Source organism: Microtus oregoni, unplaced genomic scaffold (genome assembly GCF_018167655.1).
Source record: "Microtus oregoni isolate MIOR12 unplaced genomic scaffold, Mior012 000009F_ref0000495, whole genome shotgun sequence".
Classification (NCBI taxonomy): domain Eukaryota; kingdom Metazoa; phylum Chordata; class Mammalia; order Rodentia; family Cricetidae; genus Microtus; species Microtus oregoni.
The window spans coordinates 9931448-9952531 of record NW_024543068.1 but is presented as its reverse complement, the minus strand read 5'-3'; the positions used below and the strand labels follow the sequence as shown (position 1 = coordinate 9952531).

The window sequence follows — 21084 nt, the reverse complement described above, 5'->3', positions numbered from 1 at the left end:
AGCTCTAATGGGCTGGCTTCCCAGGCTGGCCAGCCACACTGGGTGTTTATCTGCCTTTTATTAATCATTATTAACAAAAAAAATTCCCCAGAGTTATTCCAGCCACAGTTCTCAAGCTACCCAGGGCCAAGGAGGCTCCCCTTGGTTACCATGAAGGTACCGTGGTCACTTTTGGAGGTGTTTCAGCTACCGGGGTCAGTGGGAAGGTCCCAGGTTCCTTTTCCATGATGGGTACAGGGAACCTCATCTCTGTTCTAGCCATTCCCTATAGAAAGAATGTAACTGACTGAGCTCAGTCCTGTGTCATGCACTTGGGATACAGTGCTGTGTAAAACCAGAAGCCTCTAGTTCAAGGGGGGTGAGGGAAACTGAGGAAATAGAGGAGGAGGTGAACGTGCAGCCATGGCAGTCTTCTCAAGGAGGGCCCAGGAGGATGTATTCAGGAGAAGTCGTTGAGTGGGTGACAGTGAGGCAGTGTGTGAGGGAAGGTCAGCCTTCCAAGTGGAGGGGCTAACACATGAGAAGACCTGTAGGGGCTAGGGAGGAGTCTGGAGTCTAAGGAAGCCTTCGGGTTGGGACAGAGGGAGGAGGTTGGAAAAGAGAAGCAGATAGGCCCCAGCCCTGGTGGGCCTGCTAGGGATTCAGACCATAGGTATCTGGTGATTTAAATAGAGACGTGGCACAGTTCAGTTGTGTGTGTGGTAGAGGAGGAGCTAGGATCTAAGTGGATGAGTTGGTTAGGAGGCCGGTGTAGTCTCTGGGGAAATGAAGACAGTGGTTTGTATCATGACAGAGCTGCTCTGTTGGCAGTGGCTGCCTGGAGCCCTGCATTGTGAGAGCTTGTAAGGCATCGTGGGGCTACAGTAGCACCAAATGCTGCATGGATTAGTGATGTCTGGCATGGTGTGGCTGGATGCATCGCTTGGCTATCGCTGCAGAAAAAGTTAGCCTCAAACCTCGTGGCTTAAAACAAGGAGAATTTTACTTAAAGTTTCTGTGTGTCTGTGAGTCAGGAGTTCAGGAATAGCTTAATGGATGATTCTGGACTGAGGTTGTTAAGGTTCTCCACAGAGACAGAACCAATTGGGCAGATTTCAATAGAGGTAAACTTTCAAGGGAAGACTCCTCAGCGGAACCGCTCATGCAGTCGTGGAGGATGAGAACTCTGTGACAGGCTGGCTGGAAGACGGAGACCTGGGCTAGGATTCTGAAGTCAAAAAGCCTCAGAGCTGGAGAACCATTGGCTGTTTGCCATCTGTGGCCAAAGGCCTGGTAACCCAGGAGTGGGACTTGAGGAGACTACTGGAGGAAGGACTGAGATCCTCATGATCCTAATGTATGGGGCCTGAGGAGAACATGGCCCCAACTCCAGAAGAGAGGAGGAAAAAATCTCTTTCTGTCTGAACCCTCAGTCAAATGGATGGCACCAAGTTGGAGTTCAGATCTTCTCATTCTCCTAACCCACAGGTCTCACTTCTCTGCAAACACCCTCCCAGACACAGCCAGAGGACACTTTGCCGGGTCCCTCTGTGGGACTTAATCCAGTCAAACTGGCATTTGACACTAGTAATCACGTTCAGGGTTTCTCACATGGCTCATGTCATGTCTGGGGCCAGAAGGTTTGTGTCTGGGGTTTGTCTGTGCAGAAAGCCTGGCCCCTTACCATAGGTATGACCTGTGGTAGGACATCTGTTCCCTCCCCCAACCAGAAACAAAACAAGACAAAACAAAACTCCAAAAGAGAAAATGAGAGGGAGGGGGATAGATTGACTGGAGGCTTATGTAATTTAGGAACGGGTCATGAATTCCAGTTCACACTTAAGCGAAGGGGAATAGACTCCTTAAGAGGGGGGACATTTAAAAACTCAGAACATATTTTAAAACCACCACAGGGGGAATGAGAATGCCCCCACTGTCACTCATTTGCTATCCCGGCCAAACGTGACCTTCGAAGGCAAAGGCATGGCCGTGAAGGTGGGGGTGGGGGAACTACAGACCAGAGCATGTTTCAGAGGGAGAGCAGGAGTTGCACAAACTGAATCAGCGGTAATGGAATGGCGTACCTGGGGCAGGTCAGTGGGACTGAGAGAAGCAGAGGTGGGGATGGGTTCCAGGTAGAGGTGTTGGAGGGGGTTGGGGGTACATAGGTATTGTTTGTTCAAGGTATTTTGCTGAGTCTTGGATGGCTGGAACTGTCCTGATTGCCTTAGACTGAGGTTCCTTCTAGCTACTCTGTTAGCATGGACTGAGACTTTGCCTAGCAGACTTGAATGAATGGCAACTGGAGCCCAGCAGGGTGTGGGGTGGGTCAGCTCCACGAGAGAGAGCCAGATGTTCTTGGTTGCTGATGCTATGGTAACCTGCTTCCCCTGCCCACCAACAACCCTGATGCATTGGTCTGTGTTAGGTGCCCAGGGCATCGTCCCAGCTCTTAGAGAGCTGTCTGGCTTGGCATTTAGGTCTGCTTGAGACAGGCTCCTATTGTCACCTGGAGCCAGGCTGTCCAGGACCTGGGAGATGCTTTCTATGCCTGGGATGGTGGCATTTCTGAAGCTAAAATTGACCTGATCTGAGTATGGGGACCATGGGGTGTGATATTTGATGTTGGGCCTTATTAGAAAGTCCCTCCCCACTCTGCCCTAACCTGTGACCTTGAGCCAGTAGCCATGAGGGGCTTCAGGCTGGCTAAGACATGGAATTGAACTCCTCAGCTCCTCCAGGGTACCCTGACTTGTCATCTTATTTTGGGCCAAATGAGGTTCCTGGCCAGTACTTAGCCACTCCATGTGGTATTTTGGAAAAGATACCTACAGGGCCTCCTTTCTGGGAACCTGCAGGCCTGACTTATGCCTGTCCAGGCACAGTGTCACTTGGTCTTCAGGTCCTGAGACCCCTTCTCCTCAAGACAGACAGCTGATGACTGTATGGCCAGAGCCCCAGGGAGGATGCTAATCTTTTTGCCTGGCCAATGTTTTTCCTCCTAAAAGACCATCCCCTTTACATTCATGTTCTGTCCTTCTGCCTGTTTCTCTCCACACAGAACAGGAACAACTTTTTCCCTGATAATTTTTTTTTAGATGACCATATATATCATCAATATGTTTGAATCTCAGACCGATGGTAATTAAAAAGTACACAACTAGTCATTTTGAAATTCAGCTGTTTTATTTAATTGATTTTGCCTCCAGAGAGAGAGAGAGAGAGAGAGAGAGAGAGAGAGAGAACAGGGAAGCAAGCCGTAGAAGAAAGACAAGTTTCCACGAGGAACCTGAGGCAGCCGAGGGCCCTGCTTGACTCTAATTGCTGAAGATGCTGCCGTTTGTTTCTGCTAATGGTTTTCTGCCGAGAGGGCTAGGGAATGAGGCAGGGCCTTGGCGATTGGAGGGGAGGGGCAGCATTTGTTCCAGCTGCACGGGGGGTATAATTCTGCTTTCGGGACAGGGTCTATTTTTCCTTACTATCTATCAGCATAAAGTACTTTCACTGAACACTTTGAATTAAGGTTCCATTTAGAGATACTTTATTCATATTTAATTACAGGCTGAAGCACCAATCTTTAATTACCTTTTTTATAAGCCGGCTAGGAGCATCCAGTAGCGATCAATTATTGTGTATGTGTGTATGTCCTTGCGTGAGCATGGGAAGGTGGAGGAGTTCTGGCTAGAGAAGGAAAGATGGCTGTAGAGATGCTGGGGCTTGGGGTCGGGGCATGATGGGACAGGGGTTTGCCCGACAGATGCCTCCTGGTACCCTTTCTATGACTCCTTTGCTTCTGCGGGTGAAACTGAGAGTTTGGTTAACCCCTTCCTGCTAGAGCTGGTTTAAATGCCAAGTTAGCAGCTGGGATTAGGGGGTATCTTGGGGGCTTCCTCCATCCCTGGATGGAGGCAGGAGGTTGTGAGGGCAGGCCCTTCCCGTTCCTAGGTGAAATGGCAAGCCTGGCTTCCTCTCATTCTGGAGATTAGGATCTGCTTGCCTCAGCCCTTTCCTTCCTCCACTTCCCTGTGGGGAGCTCTTGGCAGCTGTTCCTGTCACACAGCCCTAGAGATGCCATGTCACTCTTTGGTTGCAGTGACTCTGCAGTGTCCCCGCAATGACACGGGCTTAAAACTGGTTGTCCTCTGAGAAGGAGGTGACACATTCCCTGGGCCAGGCAAGGGCCAGGGTTAGGGAATGGGGCCACAGGAAGACTGGGCGAGGTCCACAACCCTGCCCTGAGAAATGGTCTCCTTGGGGGTCCTCCAGGCATTGCTAGTCTCCACAGGGATCTGTGTGGATCTCATTGTGCAGTGGCAGAAGCTCTGCTTTTACTGAGCCTGAGTCCTTCTTCCAATCAGGGGGCAGGGAGGGGCTGAAACCCACACTTTCCATGTCTCTAAGGGGCCCCGGGCCTGGGTCTTCCTCGGTCACCTCATCGGGTGCCTGATGGTGTTAGTTAGAGCTTCTTCAGTTGTCTCTGTTACAAAGCTTTGCTCAAATTGACTTAGGCAAGCAAGCAGGCAAGCAGGCAAAAAGGCAAACAGAAAAGGAATTGTAGGCGAGGTATTGAGGGATGGTTAGATGAAGGGTTAAAACTAAACAGGATTGATTCTTCCTTTCTTGCCTTAGCTTCCTATGTCTCTGTCCTGTGACCCTTGGCATGCCCAGAATTGTATTTTTCTTCCTAGTTTCAAAAGAAAGTACATCGTCTCCCACTGTTTAAACAGACGTAGAAGAATTGAATATGATTGGGCTACTTTGAGTCTGATTGGGCCACATGTCCATTTCTGAGCCAATCAGGGTGGCTGGGGCTCCTGAGGGTTCTGACAGGCCAGGCTGAGGCCTCACCTGGAATAACCTGTGCCCAGGTAAAGTTCAGACATGGTTTATGCTTTCCCCATTCTGGACAGACGTCCATTGGAGTATTTGTGGTCGTAGCAGTGTGAGTGCCAAGGCCGAGCTGTTTCAAGGGGAAAACTAGGTTGATTCTGTTCTCCAGTGGAGAGAACACTGGAGTTAGCCACTCAACAGGTACTTGTTTGACTCTAGCTAGTTCCAACCCTGTACAAATTACAGGGGTATAGCAGTGGCCAGCGTAGCACCCCCACACCCACACCCATTCACATGGCATCTGGGGGAGGTGGCTTTGGCGTTCTTCCATCCCAAGAGCAAGTCCATGATGATAGTTCTTGTGCTGAGGGAGCCAGAGCAAGTGAGTAGACAGCAGAAGAGACTTGCCCTTAGGAAGTCTAGCACTCACAGAGGAGGGAAAGGCAAGTGTGTTGTTGGGGGAACAAGGAGATTAGACACCATCCTGGTATCTAATCCACTGGAGAGCTGTCTTTCATGACCAACGTTTGAGATGCTTCCCTGATGCCTGGGTCTTGTCCTCTGGAGGATGTTGGTAAATGTAATGATGTTTAGTGGGAGGTACAGGAATGATGGCAGGGAGCTGGGAGCCATTTGTGACGTGAGAATTACAGGGAGTCCTAGCAAGCAGAATTGGGATGGTAGCTGTGTGACATTTGGCACCTCAGGTTTGAGGAGAGAAAGGGGCAGTGCTGAGGACAGGACAAGGTGGTTGCAAATGGGGACAAAGGCAGGAAGGGTGTAGGAAAGAGGACTGAATTGACCTTGAATGGGGAGCAGGGAAGCAGAGGCATGTGATTAAATACAGTAAATAGATTGGTGTATATTCGTCTGCAAAAATGGAACTCTAAGGCTGTGCAGGGGCTTAAAGAAATGGAGAGGATTTGAACCACAGCCTTTGCCAATCTTTAGAAAAGTTTCTGGTTGTGGGGGGCTCTCTTTCCATCTAGTAGGGTATTTGTATTTGGACCATGTAGTGGTGACCAACTAGTCAGAAAGAACCAATGTGGCAGTTCTAAAAGAGACAGAAGTGGGGAAGAAAGCAAGAGAGGATGCAAGAGTCAGGGTGCACTTCCTACTTCATGCCGAGAGAAACTGAGGCACAGAAGAGCAAGGGAACTCCCAGAGACTCACTTTAGGTCTCTGGCAACCCTAGGATCCTGCTAGGGTGTGGCCAGGCCAGCAGTGGCTCAGAAACCCGTATCAAGGCCTCTGCTCAGGTAAAGGTGGCTGTGACTTGAAGCCTCCGGCTTAAAGGGTCTTGAGCTGTCTAGGTTGGCAGGATTGGGATGTCTGCCCTCTGGCCTGTCAGGCGGCTCTGGCTCCAGTTCTGTGAACTTGTCGTGATCTGTGCTTGAAGGGTCAGCAGACTCAGTGGTGGATCATTAAATGGCCTTTGATGGGGGTTACAAGGCTCCTGTGCTCCTGTGCAGACATGTCCTCCAGGTGTGTCTTCTGTCCTGTCTTATCCATTTGTTTGGTGTGAATTCTGACCATAGCAAAAGGGCCCTCTGGGACCCACAAAACCGATGAGGCAGTAGATCTGCTGTGGGATGCTGGACAGCTCTGGGGCATCATCTCTCGGCCTCACCCTCTTACCAGGTTAGGCCGCCTTCCTCTCAGTCACTCTCTTCTCTTTCCCCTCCTGGCAGATCCATGATTTGTTCCTGAGCTTTGATGACACCCCCCTGGGGGCAGCCTCCCTGGCCCAGGTCCACAAGGCAGTGTTGCATGACGGTCGGACTGTGGCCGTGAAGGTCCAGCACCCGAAGGTTCAGGCGCAAAGCTCCAAGGACATTCTCCTGATGGAGGTGGGTGCTTCCCCCTTTCTCTCTTGTTTTCTCCTCAGGAGCCAGACAGCCTCCCAGATACTTACTCAGGCTGGTGGGTGGACTGTGGCCCTCTGAGGAACAGAGTGGGAGAGGAGAGCTGAGGCACGACCAAGGCTGTGTCATAAGAACTTGGAATCACACCCTGGTAAGGCTGGTCAGTTCTTGATTTGTCCTGAGATACTCTGGGATATGTATCGGAACATGATGAGAGGCTGATGGGGCCGAGCTGATTCAGGTCCTGAAGGGGACCTGAGTCACAGGGAGGCCTCCAGTGAGGTGCAGCGGACATGAAAGGCCCCAAAGGCAGTCTCCTCAGGGGTAGACCGAGATGCATCATAATGTATTAGATTATAGCTTAAGAACGTACGTGATAAGCCAAGCACAGAAAAATGATGTGCAGATCACATAGAAATAGTTAGGCGGATGACTCATTTGCTTCTATGACGTTTGTTTTGAATTAGCAAACTTAACATTCTTGCAAATGGCCCTAAGGAGGTTCCAAGAGGGCCTGTGTACTCCTGGAATCTTCTACATGTGTGTCCAGCAAAGGAGGGAACGTATGTGCTCCTATTATTGGAGAAGAAGCCAATACTCATATGTGGAGGTCAACGGTCTGTTGATCCCACATATCCCTCTCCTTCCTAGTCTCTCTTCCTTTCCTTCTTAATCTGGACTCAACCAAGGTCTCTTCTCACTGGCTAATGAGGGCATGTGAGTAAGTGAGCTCTGTCCCTACCCTCCCGTTTAGTACAGGAGACAGGTATGTAAACAAACACTCATCAAGTAGGAACCTGAGCTCTCAACCGCGGGAAGGCGCTATGTCAGGATGCGCGGTGTTGACAAGGCTTCCCTGCAAGGTTAATGTCCTTGTGGACTCGAAGGACTCATGACACTGCTGGCCAGTGCAAGGATAGCCCCACATGTGGGAGGGCCCTGAGGCTAATAGGAGCAGAAGGAGCTTGGAGAATTCCACTAACTCAGATGGTGGGAGGGGTTGGGAGTGAGACTGGGAAGATAAGTGGGGCAGGAGGAACAGGCTCAGGTGGAACACTAGCCGTAGTCAACAATGAAGTACTTGTGGTTCTGACAACATGTTCAGTATTCAGTGGGGGAACCATTTAGAATTCTAGTCAGGGGACTGCTGTGATCAGATATGCACTGGAAATAAAAGTGTGTGGGCAGTCAGGAGAATGCGTTGGGAAAGCACAAAGTCTGCATAGTCCGAATAATTGAAGGGCTGCTGTGTTGTTGTGAGAGAATAAGGTATGAAGCAAGACAGTATCATGGGGGTAGAGGAGGAGTCATCTGGACTTTGTGGCTAGCTCTTCGTGGGGAGGGGCCGAGGAGGAGGTAGAAGTGTATCTTAGGTTTCTGGTGTAAGATGGCTCAGTGGTTAAGAGCACTGCCTGCCCTTCCAAAGGTCCTGAGTTCAGTTCCCAGCAACCACATGGTGGCTCACAACCATCTGTAATGAGGTCTGGTGCCCTTTTGAGGAAGAGACCTGGTCAGTCGTCTTCATCAACTTAGACCATGAGACCCAGTATGGACAAGGTCAACAGAACCGCCATCTATGGGCTGCCTATGCATGCTTCAGAAAAAAAAAAAATCAAGCCAAAACAAAACAAAAAGAAAAAACAAACAAGCAAAAATCTTTGCCTATATATCAGCTAGAGTCTAGTTGAGGGAAAAGAAATTGCTCTAGGTTAGGAAAGTATTGAGTATCTGAGGTTCCAGAGGCATATTGGAATGGGAACATTGTTGTAGCCATTTTGGAAAGTAGAGTTTTCTAGAATTGCTTAGCATTGCCAAGTGGAAGAACCAGGAAGGCACTGAAAAGGGTATTTGGGGTTGGGGGATCCTAGAGGTGTTAGGAAGTGCAGTTATGAAGGTATGAAGGTGTGAAGGCGAGAACTGAGACCCAAGGAAGTGGGGCACAGTATACAATCGTCTTGTCCAGTGTTCAGCCATGGGAGGCTGGGGAGAGTTAGTCCAAACTGTAGACTTCAGTGCTCCTGAGACACAAGGAGGCCTTAGCTGATGGGGGAGGGATATGGGAGACTCAGCAGAGAGACATAATTGAGAAGTCAAGTCAGAGGAGGGTGCTCAGGAGATTGGGCACCGAGAACACAAACACATTGGCCTTTGATGAGTCTTCGCTTTGTAAGTAGAAGGCAGCGAGGCTGCGTATAAATGAGTGTGTGGGGCCCTGGAGAGGGGAGGGGAGGTGGGCAGCAGAGTGTGTACCAGGCTGATAGCCTCTATTTTTTCTCTGCTGTAGGAGGCCAGACCATCTGCCAAGAATGAGAGGGTAGGAGGTGGCACTGGAGGCTCGAGGGGGTGAAGGTTTGGAATAGCTGCTGCGTGTCTTTCGGAGGGAGTAGATGGGCTGAGGGACCAGGACCACTGAGTGGCCTTGGTCCCATGCTGCAGGTCTAAGGTTTTAGAGAATCTCTTGGTGACTTAAGACATGGTCATAAGCAGGAGGGAACAGAAGCCAGGGAGGATCCATGGGTTTCTGATGGTTCTAGAGTCAGGCAAGAGCCTACCTTTGCCCAGCCTAGGTATCATAGCCCCAAGGGCCAGGAGGAGAGCTGTCACTTTGCTCTGTTCAGATCCTCACTGACTTCTTAAGGAATGGTGGCTGTAGAGTCAATGGCGTTAAGAATAGTAGTAAAAGTTTGACATCCTCCTTCCTGAGGATGCTTTTGTTGGGATGGATGCCTGGCAGGTCCTCTGCAGAGCACACAACGTCCTCTTGCTAGTGACTGAGAGGGTTAGGGTTGGGAGCACAGGAGGACCTGATGCTGCTACCCACCCAGCTATCAGCAGGAACAGGACCAGGCTGGGTCTTTGGTGGGAAAGTCCTGTCATAGTTACCATTCTCCACCAGGAAACCCAATTTGAAAACTTTGGTTGTTTGACATCTGAAATCAGTTTTTCTTCCAAAGTCCAGATCTAAATGGTATCTTTTTTTAGGAATGACAACCCTAGGAAGGTGTGCAAGTCTTCATGGCAGGAGGAAAATGGTCTATTTCTAGGGGATACTAAGACCATCTTAGGTACCAGAAGCTTGTGGGCAGGCGTAGGTGGCTGGCTTTTCTGCATAGATTGCTGGGCTTCATTCTGCACCAATTCCAGGTATCAGATGCCTTCGGGCTTGCCTCTTTGTTGGAAGGGCAATCTGATTAGAGTAATTCCTACTAAAAGGAGAAGGACTAATCGTCTTAGCCTCTGGATATTTGCTTTTTTAGGAAGGCAAGCTTATGAATCTGAACATATATCTCATCTAAAGATGGAGGGCACAGTGGCTTCCTGGATTGAGACTTTTGAGAGTGAAGAGGTGAAGACTACAGGTTGTGCCAGCTAGGACGCTTTTGGCTGCAATTATTAGAGTGCCCATAGAGAAACAAGGCAGATGGAATACCCATACTCTCACACGTGGGGAGGCACCTGTACCAGCTGTCCCAAGGTTGACTAACCCGACACCTCATTGTGGTTTGTAAGGACCAAGGTTCTTCCCATCTGTAGTTGGCCATTGGCTTCCTCAGCTTCCTGGCTTGTCCTAACAGAGTTCCTCACATGCCCCCAAACAGCTGCACGGCTCTGGTATCACTCAGATGCCAAAGACAGTTGCTTTCTCCCTCTGTTCTTCCCCTGCCCCCACCCCCAAAAGGAGTCCCTAGGAGTCTCTTCATTTGTTGTTGCTTGAAGTAATAACACCATGATTGTTCTGGCACTAACTGTCCTGGCAAGAGGAATGAATCCCCTTGAGTGGCACAGGCCCGTCCAGTATCACCTTCTCAGTGAAGCCTGTCTTCCCTGATTGACTGGAGGATGCCCTAGTATCATCTTAGCCAGAAAGGTGGGTGGGGGAGTTGGCTCCCGGGTTGGTCCCTGGAATACGTGCCACCCTAGGGTCTGGTGTTTTCTGCAAACCAGGCCATACCCTTGGGGATGGGGGACTGTCTCTGGGACAGAGCGTAGCGAGATGGCAGGGAGAGGGAAGTCACTCAGAGCCCAGCGCCTGACAAGTCTGATGACTCCAGTGACTTTGTGCAGACAAGAGAGGCTCAGCCAGGGACGCGTTTCAGCTTTGTCATTATCACCCGCTACTGTCCCTTGAGCAGTCGGGGTAACTCCACTTCTAGATGCACCGCTAGTGACGCTTATTGATTTGTGTGACTGCTCAGAGCCAGACTAATTGGGCCCCGAGATTGGAACAGTGATTCAGCAGGAAGGACCGAGGGGACGGGCACCATCTTTCCACCTGCGGGCCTGCGCTGCAGTTCTCTCCTGCCCAAGGTGGTGGGAGCTCAGCAGGCCATATGTACTGCCATGGTCATTGCTGGAGCAGGGTGGGACTTGGTAGCCTCTAAGCTAGTGGTGGTGACATCCCCAGTTCCCACAGCACCACCCTATGACAGCCCCCCCCCCCCCCCATACCCCTGTTGCCTATAGAACTTCTGAATCTGGTGGAGAACAACCCTCGCTCTGTCACCCCCTAAGGATCTAAATCATGGCCATTGCCGGGCCATGCATGTGCCACGGCCCCCGAGTGGTCTGATGCATTGAAGCAGAGCTTTCCGGCCTGAGTGCCATTGTCTGATCTATTGCTTGATGTCACTTGGCCTTTCACAAGGGTCTTATAAAGAAACGACTGGTAACTTTTTAAGTAGCATTTCCACTGTGTCTGTCATCTTGTTTCTTTTCTAAATGGGTGGATTGAACAGTGGGTGGCTAGGTAATTCCTGGATTGGCACAGAATCCAACAGCCGATTTTAGTTAAAAGAAACAGATACATAAATATGCAGGGATGTAAGCCATCCCATGGGCAACTGTGTTCACTCTGTTCTTTTATGCTCTGAAAGGCATGAGCTTTACTAACTTACCTGGAGAAAGATAAACCCAGCCAGTGGCAGGTGTTTACATGGCCCCGAGCTGACCGTCCGTCATGGCCCCGAGCTGACCGTCCGTCATGGCCCCGAGCTGACCGTCCGTAACACCCATCTTTACCAGCGCGGATCAGTGTGGGCCTTGTCTCTGTGTGCTGCTTTCCACGGAGTGCTTTTTATCTCACAGCGCCTGATAGCAGTAAACTCCGCTGTGCTTTGCTGATTGCACAGCTTGCTCTGCACCTTCCCCGACCTTCCTCTTTGTATCAGCTCACGCTGTCTCGTAGGAGACAGGACTCCAGGAAGGACGGAGGAAAACCTGGGTCCAGGTTCAGGCTGGGCGGATAGAAACTGTTCCAGGGGTGCTCAGGGCGCCCAGAAAGTAGGCAGGATGGTGGAATGAGCGTGTCTGCAAAGTTCCTGTAGCATACATCTGGGACACTATGGGTACTAAGTGACGAGTGTTTTCTTTCCTTTTTTCAATTAAAAATAAATGTCACTGTGGCTGGGCGTGGTGGTACGCGACTTTGATTCTAGTACTCGGGAGGCAGAGGTAAGAGGATTTCTGTGAGTTTGAGACTAACCTGGTCTACATAGCTAGCTCTAGTACATCCAGGGCTACCTTGGCTTAAGAGATCTTGTTTTTAAAAACAAACAAATAAATAAATACCATCACTTGCTTTCAAACTTCCACATTATTCTAGTTTTCCGTTGTATTATTGTGTGTCTGACAACTGATTTTTCTCTACTGTGAGGCAAATTACTATATGGGAAAATAATTTCATTATCTTTAGTTTTCTTTTCTTTTTTTGATAGAGAGTCTCAGTTTGTAGCCCAGGCTGTTTGTGAACTCAGCGCAGTCCGGCCTCAGCTGCTCCCGTGCTGGCATCACCAGGCCTGGACCACAGTGCCTTGCTCTGTTTTGATTACTGCACCTTGAGGGAGGCATTAGTTGCTCACTGTTCCTTGATTCCAGATTCGGAAGCGAATTCTCTGGTAGAGCTCAGAGGTAACCCTGTTCCCACCCAGACCTCCAAAACGAAACCCCGCCCCTTCCCATCACTCAACCGTGCATGCAATTGTCTGGAGGGGAAGATGGATACCCTGAAATGTTCCTGTGTCCCTTTGCTTTTCCGTTTCTCCGTTCGTGTGAGTGCCCAGTAGACATCTGTAAGGCTGAGTAAGTGCTGACTGCTGGTGCGAACACTGGCTGCCGGGAGGGTCTTATGGAGGAAGTGCAGTTTGGGAAACAATTTTAAAAAGGCAAACAGAAGACAACACCTGCTTTATTTTGGTCGGTGGCATCTGTTGTCAGAAAGAAACCAAAATGAATCTCCTTAGGTTGGGCTCCTAGATGGGTGTGCAGTGAATAGAGAAGGGGAAGCGGGCGTTCTTGACTCTCGTAAGCCGTGAGAAGAGAGAACAGCAGCTAACCCTCTCGAACCATGACCCTCCCTTCTTCTGCTTCACCCCGTGGGGCAAAACTGCGCATATCCTGGGCTTCATAACTGACATCAGGATTTCAGGCTGGCCACCTCACATAGCGGGCTGGTGACCTGCTGTAACTGTGAGACTGACGACTTCTCTAACAGGTCTCACATGAAAAAAAAAGTATGTGTGCCAGGCGGTGATAGCGCACGCCTTTAATCCCAGCACTCGGGAGGCAGAGGCGGGCGGATCTCTGTGAGTTCGAGGCCAGCCTGGTCTACAAGAGCTAGTTCCAGGACAGGCTCCAAAGCTACAGAGAAACCCTGTCTGAAACTCCCCCCCCCAAAAAAAAGTATGGGTATGGGGTATGTGTGTATGTATATGTGTGTGTGTGTGTGTGTGTGTGTGTGTATGTGTGTGTGTATGCTCCTGTCTTAGGAGTTTTTATTGCTGTGAAGAGACACCATGCGCACAGCAACTCTTATAAAGAAAACATTTAATTGTGGTGGCTCCCTTACAGTTCAGAAGTTTAGTCCATTATCATCGTAGTGGGGAACATGGCAGCATGCAGTATTATACAAGAAGCTGAGAGTCCTACATCTTGCAGGCGACAGGAAGTTGATTGAGTGTCACACTGGTATCCTGAGCATAGGAAACCTCAAAGCCTGCCCAAGCGGTGACACACTTCCTCCAAAAAGGCTGCTTGTGTGTTTATGTATGGTCTGCATGTGTGCATGCATGTGTGTGTGTGAGAGAGAGAGAATACGGGTGCCTGCGTGCCATGGCATTGCGTGGAGGTCAGAAGACACTCTTGGGTCAGGTTCTTCCCTTCTATTCTGGATTTTGGGGATTGAACTCAAATCATCAGGATTGTATAGTTGAGTTTCCCTACTGACCTGCAAACCTCTCAGTTTGAAGGACAGAGTCTTCCTTTATCCGGTTTGATTTTTCACGGTTTTCAGGTGTCTGTGGCTTGGTTACCCACCGCCAACCACAGTCTGCACAGCACAGAAGGTATTTTGAGACTGCGTCTGTATAACTTTTATTTCAGTATATTATCACAATTACTTATTTTCCTTATTCTCTTGCTATGCCTCAGGATGAGTTATAAGCCTTCATGCATAGGAAAGAATAGTAAACAAAGGGCTTGGTGCTGTCTGTAGTTTTTGGATGCCCTCAGGATTCTTGTTTTCTCCCCTGGAAAGAGGGCCTGTGTAGTCACTGAGCGACCCACCACCCATAGAATGGGACCCAGTTCTATGAGTCCTGTGAAGATTTGGGTTATGAACTAATGTGCTAATTAGTTATTAGCAATGAATATTAATAAAGTGTCTGCCTTTGTGATGAATGGCGTAGAGTACTAATGGTGACCAATAGCATTAGGAATGACTAATTATATGAATGGTTAGTGATGGAAAAACCTTTAAAATGCCTTTCAGTACGCTTGGATATTAAGAATAATTAAAAAATTTCATAAATAGCATGAACACACAGAAAGCAGTGAGTAATGGCTGCTTGGTCAGCAGCTTTACCTAGTGTAGGCTACAGGTACCTCCCTGTGTATACCCAGGTTTGGCCCAAGAGGTCAAGTCCTAACTGGACAAGTAAGAGACCTCACTGGGCTGCTCTCCTGCACCTCTAGGTGAGACTGAGCATTCAGGTCTGAGCAAAACACCCAGAGTTTTGTTGTTTGTTTGTTTTTTTCTGAATTTGGGCCCAGAAAGAGGAATTCAGTTGCCTTCAGTAGCCTTGGTGCCCCAGGCTGGACTTAGGTCTAGGACAGCCACTTGTATTTTTGCACGCTTGCTCTATCTATCAGGGTCATCTGAGGATACCTGATGAGAAGCAGTGCCTGTAGGTGTTATGTCCAGGTGCCTGGGTCTGATGCACAGTGCCCTGGCCCACTGGGTCACTACCCCCTTCATGTTTCTTGCAACACAAACGGAAACACAATAAATGAAGCCAGCTGGTGTAAGGTCACAAGGTCTAGCTGGTAAGTGACTGGACAAGACTGAAAAGAAATTAGACAATGTCCCAATGTAATTAAAAATTGTTTTGTTAGAAATTGACCATAGTAACCCCGTGTGATGGCTCTAAAACGGTACCTGGTACATCACAGAGATCACAAGGTTTCAAAACAAAGCAGCAAACGCCTTTTGGGTGACGGCTTTCCAGTAGATTTTGATTTCTCCTTCTCTCACATGTGTCTAGTACAGCATGCATAATCTGAGACCAGCACAAAAGCAGGCACAGAAGCTGCCTGTCGGTGGGGGAATCAGAGAGTCCTTCTGGGGACTGGAAAGGAAAGGTGGGGAACAAGGGGGGCATTGACACCGAGTGCCCACACCTGTCAGGGTGTGGTACATGCTTGGCTCCTCTCACTGGGTTCTTGTCCTCTGCCTCTGATGTTTAACACACATCCTCAAACTCGCACCCAGATGCCAGATAGACCCTCGGACTCCCATCTTCATCCCGTCCATCAAGATGCTGCGGTGAACCCAGTGCCAGAATTCTAAGTTTTTCATCTAGGTGGACAAACCTTTGTCTTGTCAAGCCTGTAGGTTTATTTATTCCATTTTTTTTTAAATTATGAAAGGTCTTATTTTATGAAGGCAACAGAAAATAAGGCAGGGTGAATATATTTCTAATAAAAAATGCTGGCGACCAGGAGTATTTTAGGATCTTTTGGGTTATGGAATTTTGTACCTATATAATGAGGCATCTTGTGGATGTCGAAAGACAGAATTCATTTATGTCTCATAAACATTTTGCACTCGTAGCCTGATGGTAATTTTATACAATAACTTTAGTGCGCTTGCATTTTGAATGCAGCCTGTCATGAGGTCAGGTGAGGAAGTTTCCATTTGTGATGTCATTCGAGCCTTCGAAGCTTCAGCTCTCGGGCATTTCCGCTTTCACAACTTTGAGCCAGGCATGCTCGGCCTGCATGGTAACTGCTTCAAAGGCAAAGTGTCAGCTACTGCGGCAGCACCCCCTCCACCCTTTATAACTGGCGGAGAACAACTCTGGGCCAGGGGTTTGGGCCAGCTGTCGAGAGCTTGCCTACCTAGCACATGCAAAGCCCCAAGTTTAGTTCCTCGACCCCCAAACAAATAACAAAGTAAGACCAAACATGGGAGTGGCCACAGCATGGTTTATGGAAGCTGACCTGATCAAGGCCTTGGGAGCCTGGTAGACCCACCTGAAACTGGCCTCGGGCTTGCTTGCTGGGCAGCTGTGGAGACCACAGGAGCTCTCAGAGCCCTAATTAGTGACATGGCAGGTACCTACATGTGTCCCATAATTGTGTGGATTCAGAGGGACATTAGTGCTCAGAGTCATGCTGGTACCCAGCCAGGGAGCACCTAGCCAACGGTCGTCAAGGTTACTTCTGGATGCTGTTAGCTTCTCATTGTCTTGGAATTGGTACAGTTATAGTGACCCAGTCCTGGAGAACAGTTTCCCCTCCTATGTGTCCTCTACGGGAAACCCAGGCAGCCGGTCAGAAGTGTTTCTTCCTTGCTGGGCACCCTGGGCTGGCTGACAGGCTGCGTGCTGGATTTCAGGTGCTTGTCCTGGCCGTGAAGCAACTCTTCCCAGATTTTGAATTCATGTGGCTGGTGGATGAAGCCAAGAAGAATCTGCCTCTCGAGTTGGACTTCCTGAATGAAGGGAGGAACGCAGAGAAGGTGGCCCACATGCTCAAGCACTTTGATTTCCTAAAGGTAGGAGGGCAGGGCAGTAGGAATGAGTGCGGGGGTGGGGGTGGAATTGAGTCCTACCCTGGTTATCCCTGCTTAGAAGATGGGAGTTGGGACATCTCTGCCAAAGTTTCTTACGTAGGTGATTGGTAGTTGGAGACCCAGGTTAAAGCCCTTGAAGGCCATTTCCAAAAGAGCGAACCCTGGTACGACCATTGACCTGCCCGTCAATGAACTGAGCACCCCTGTGGGACTGTGTGCTGTGGCCTCTGCCGCCATAGAACACGGAACGATGCTGGTGCCGGCGACAGTGATAGCCAGCACTGCTGCAAATGGATCCTGTTCCGAAGAGACTTATTACATTTGCTCATGCAGTACCCAGTTCTGTTACAGCAGTGTCCCTGACCATCACTACAGTGTACAAAACTGTATAACAGAAACCTCAGGGTGCGTGGGAGACACAGGCACAGGGTACAACACTCCACAGCCTCAGGGACGCAGAAAAAGAAGCACGAGGCTGCAGGGCCTCAAGTGTCCACTTGCGTGTCCCATTTTTTTTTTAAAAGAAATTCTTTTTCTGTATTTATTGTTTTCTTGATCTCTTGCTGTGGTAGGCACCGTCGATCGGCCCCTGCTCTAGAAACTTCCCTCTTAATGGGAGCAAGCAGACCCATGTGTTGCCTGTCTTACAAAGTGCTTTGCACACAAAGGACACTTGTCTTCGTTTTGGTGCCTTCCCATAAGGAAGTGCTTAGTCTACCCAGGACAAAGAGCTCAGAGTACTCCAAAGTGCTGGCTGGAGAAGGGAGAAGAGACATCAGTGTTTAGTGAGCGTCATAGTGTGTCAGGCACCGTTGTTCTAACAGAGCACTGACACATCTGGAGGTGGCCTCTTCCAGTCCATGCCGGTGCACATCTGGAGGTGGCCTCTTCCAGTCCATGCCGGTGCACATCTGGAGGTGGCCTCTTCCAGTCCATGCCGGGGCACAGTGGTGTCGTGGGTAGAGTTCCAGTTCTAGTCAGGCTCTCTGACTCTGTGTCTGCTGCTCCCCTCGGAGTTTCTGCCACCTTTTACCTGGCAGAGGTGTCCCTCAGCACCAGAGTGCTGAGCCAGACAACCCAACAGTCTCCTCCAGTGTTCCCATGGAAACAGCAGAATCCTCCCCTGGCTGGAGCCAACTAGCAACCGCCAGACCAAGACATGGACTAATAATAATAATAACAACAACACAGATTTTTGAAACAAGGATGCCAAATTGGTAAATAATTGACATACTGATCTGACCCACGGCTGCCAGAACTCACATACCATTCCTAAGACAATGGGAGAAACGAGGGCTCCCGAGTAATTAATTTCGCCTAAGCACATCATAAGCAGGAAACAAATTTTGCGCTGCAAACGCAGCTCAGCTTTTAAAACCGCAGATAGATTGCTCCTGCACGCTGGCACCCCATCACAACATCTGTGCATAATCAAGCCGCAGCAAAGAGTTTGCCTCTTCTAGTGCCTAAGTGGGGGGAGGGGTCTAATAACCTCGACTCTTCACGGTAAACCTTTGGAGAGGCCGGAAGGAGGTGAGAGACAGCCAGGCGGAGGCAGTCTGGCTTGCGGTTAACATGGGGGATAGTTGGGGTCGGGCAGGAAGGGAGAAGTTGTTCTAAGCATAGGTTTGGAACTGGAAGAGGTCAGAGCATGCCTATGGGTAGAGTGGGGACAAGGGTGGGTTGCATTGAGCCGGGTCATGCCAGAGTTTCTTCATATGAGCTCAGGAGCCCGAGGGATATGTGTGCTTTTGGAGCCATGTCATAGCTCGTTAGACTCCCAGATGAGCAACACGTATGATCACAGCTGACCTTTCAACGTGTTAGACACTCCTAGAAGCGTTGCTCATGTATTTCCTCTTTAATGTTTAACAGCCCCGTGGTGTCGTGTTAAACCCCATGTCATCAGTGGGGAAGCAGAAGTCCCAAGCGACCAAATCATTAGCCTAGTGGAACCAGCAGGGGACAGAAGCAGGGTTAGGGTGGAAACAGTCATGCTTAAAGCCCGCGCATCAAACTGCCTTTGTAGTACTTCTTGGAAGAATTTCTGAATCACAGAGCCACATACGCTTGCATGAGTGTATTGCATTGACTCAGCCCTGAGATGGATCAGGACCCTCCTGAGTCACTGTGTAGCTGTCACAGGGCAGCCGGTGTTTGACCAGCGGGTCAGCATCTGGTGTCTCCATGCCAATGGTAAGTAAGGTGAAGCAGCTTCCCCTGCAACCATCATCAGCATCTAACTGGGGGTGCATTTAGATGCAGAGAGACTATGCCTGTGTCTGTAGTCAATACAGCAAGTAGGAGGCTGAGCTGTGCTCTGCCTGGCCAGGCTCTGACTACAGAAGGAATGCACCCTGGGTGGTAGCTGAGGGGCTAGACAAGCCACAGCACATGGACAAAGCAGACATCCAAGGCTAGGGCCCCACCATGAGGCCAAGACTACCTAAGATCTCAGACCTTTTTATAGACTGCTTCTTGGGCTTGGGACGGCCTTGCTGTGGGAGCAGGTGGAACCCTCAGGTGGGGCTCTATGGGACTGTCAATCAGGGTTCTCTAGGCCAGTGGTGGCCTGCGGGGCCTGTGAGTACCTGGTGAGGTGCCTCCCAGAGCTTGCTTTCTTTACGGCTGCCTACCTGTGTTTGTCTCTCACGTTCTCTTCCTGGATGGAAGAAGTAGATGCGCAGTGGTGAGATGTAGCCATTTGGGGACCTGAGGGCTAAGTCACGCACTTTGCTGTTGTTTTGTGACCATCTCCGTGTGATAATCCACTCTACTTTCCAGTCCCGAGGAGGTGAGGAAAAGGGCTTGTGATTATCAGGGTGGAATGGTCACATCGTAGGGAATGAAGACATGGGAGGGAGGCCCCAGCTTCTCCCTGCCCAGGCAGCCCAGAGAGCTTGCAGCCTTGGGCTTCCACTCCACCCTTGGTGCTCCCCTGGCTGTCCTCTAAATGTCCCAGTAGGTCCTGCTGGGGCTCTGGCCTAATGTTTACAGAGCCCCAGGGCCCGCTGCCAAGCTTAGGTTTCCAAATCAATGGAAGAACTCAATCCCTGAGTAATGTACCTTTCTCAGGAGACCAGGACCAGCTATAACAATAGACATGCACTTGTCTTCAGTTGACAGTGTGTCTAAATATTTCATTCAAAACAACACAAGAGGCACAGATTTCCTGATCAGTCGAGATTTCCAGATGGTGAAAACCTAGCTTAGGCTCATTGCGTTCTCAGCTCTTGTGGTTAGCTGCACCCCTTGAAGGGCCCCTCACCAGTGATGGAAATGGGGGCACCAGGAGGTAAGAGAGTGACTGATGGTACGGCTTTCTCAGAAGAACTAGGAGAAGTATGTAGTTGGACTTGAGGGCTGTCTAGCTGAGTCTTGCGTGGTGAGGGAGGACTCAGTCTCCAAAACACTTGAAGTAGTCGTCCTTGGTGTTTCTCCTTAAGAGGAAATAGTTTATCAACATTTTGGAGAAACAGCATGCTGAAAACATCATGGCTTTGGTGGTGGTGATTGCATCACCCGCTTACGTGGTATCGTGCAACCTGTGATGCCCTCTGCCCCTCGCTGTTCCTGAGGGAACCTGTTCTCTTTTCTTTTAGGTGGTGTTAGAGTCACAGAGGGTAGGAATGTGTCAATTAGTTTATAATTTGTTTGCAAATAACTAAAAGGCCAATCCAACAGTTTTTTTTTAAATGGTTGTTCTTTGGACTGGAGGGAAGGCGTGGTGCTGAAGAGCATGTCCTGTTCTTCCAGAGGACCTGAGTTGGGTTCCCAGCACTCACATCAAGTGGCTCACAACCGCCTGCAAGAGCAGCTCCAGAGGATGCAATGTCTCTGGTCTCCTTGGCAACGGCACTCATGGGCACACACACACCCCATGCACTTATTAAAAACTTGTCACAAAATGTTTATTGTCTTTATAAAGCAGGAAGGAGTCCCTCAGTTGCCTCCCGATGGTACTTAGTAGTCTGGCGACATCAGGGCTGGTACCTGTGATTCTCTGAGGGTTTTTTTTTTTTTTAACCCCTTTGATTACAAGATGGCAGTTACTGTTTTAAGACCCACATTCACTTTCAGAGTGGAAGAGAAAGAGAGGAGTAGTACCACAAACATCCTTTTATAAAGAGCAAATAACCCTTCACTGAATCTTCTAGCAAACGGCCACTTGCATTTGATTGGCATGAATTGGTATCACATGACCACCTACTATGTGCCAGCTGGGAAAGGGTTTAAGTTTCCCATGTGTGGGGAAGAGGAAGATGGGTCATAGACACTGGGTTATGATCCAGCTTTGTCTGCCATAGGAGGCTGGTAGGAAGCTAGCAGGAAACCGAATTT

General features: G+C 49.5%; 1 protein-coding gene across 6 annotated transcripts in view; it reads left to right on the top strand.

Annotated features, from left to right (window-relative positions):
• Adck1 (aarF domain containing kinase 1) overlaps nt 1–21084 on the top strand; it is a 103868-nt gene that overhangs the window by 64758 nt on the left and 18026 nt on the right. For all 6 annotated transcript variants that reach the window (XM_041658622.1, XM_041658620.1, XM_041658621.1 and 3 more), the window contains exons 5-6: nt 6501–6659; nt 16567–16725. In XM_041658622.1, the coding sequence (XP_041514556.1) occupies nt 6501–6659; nt 16567–16725 (318 nt within the window). The remainder of the gene's footprint in view (nt 1–6500; nt 6660–16566; nt 16726–21084) is intronic.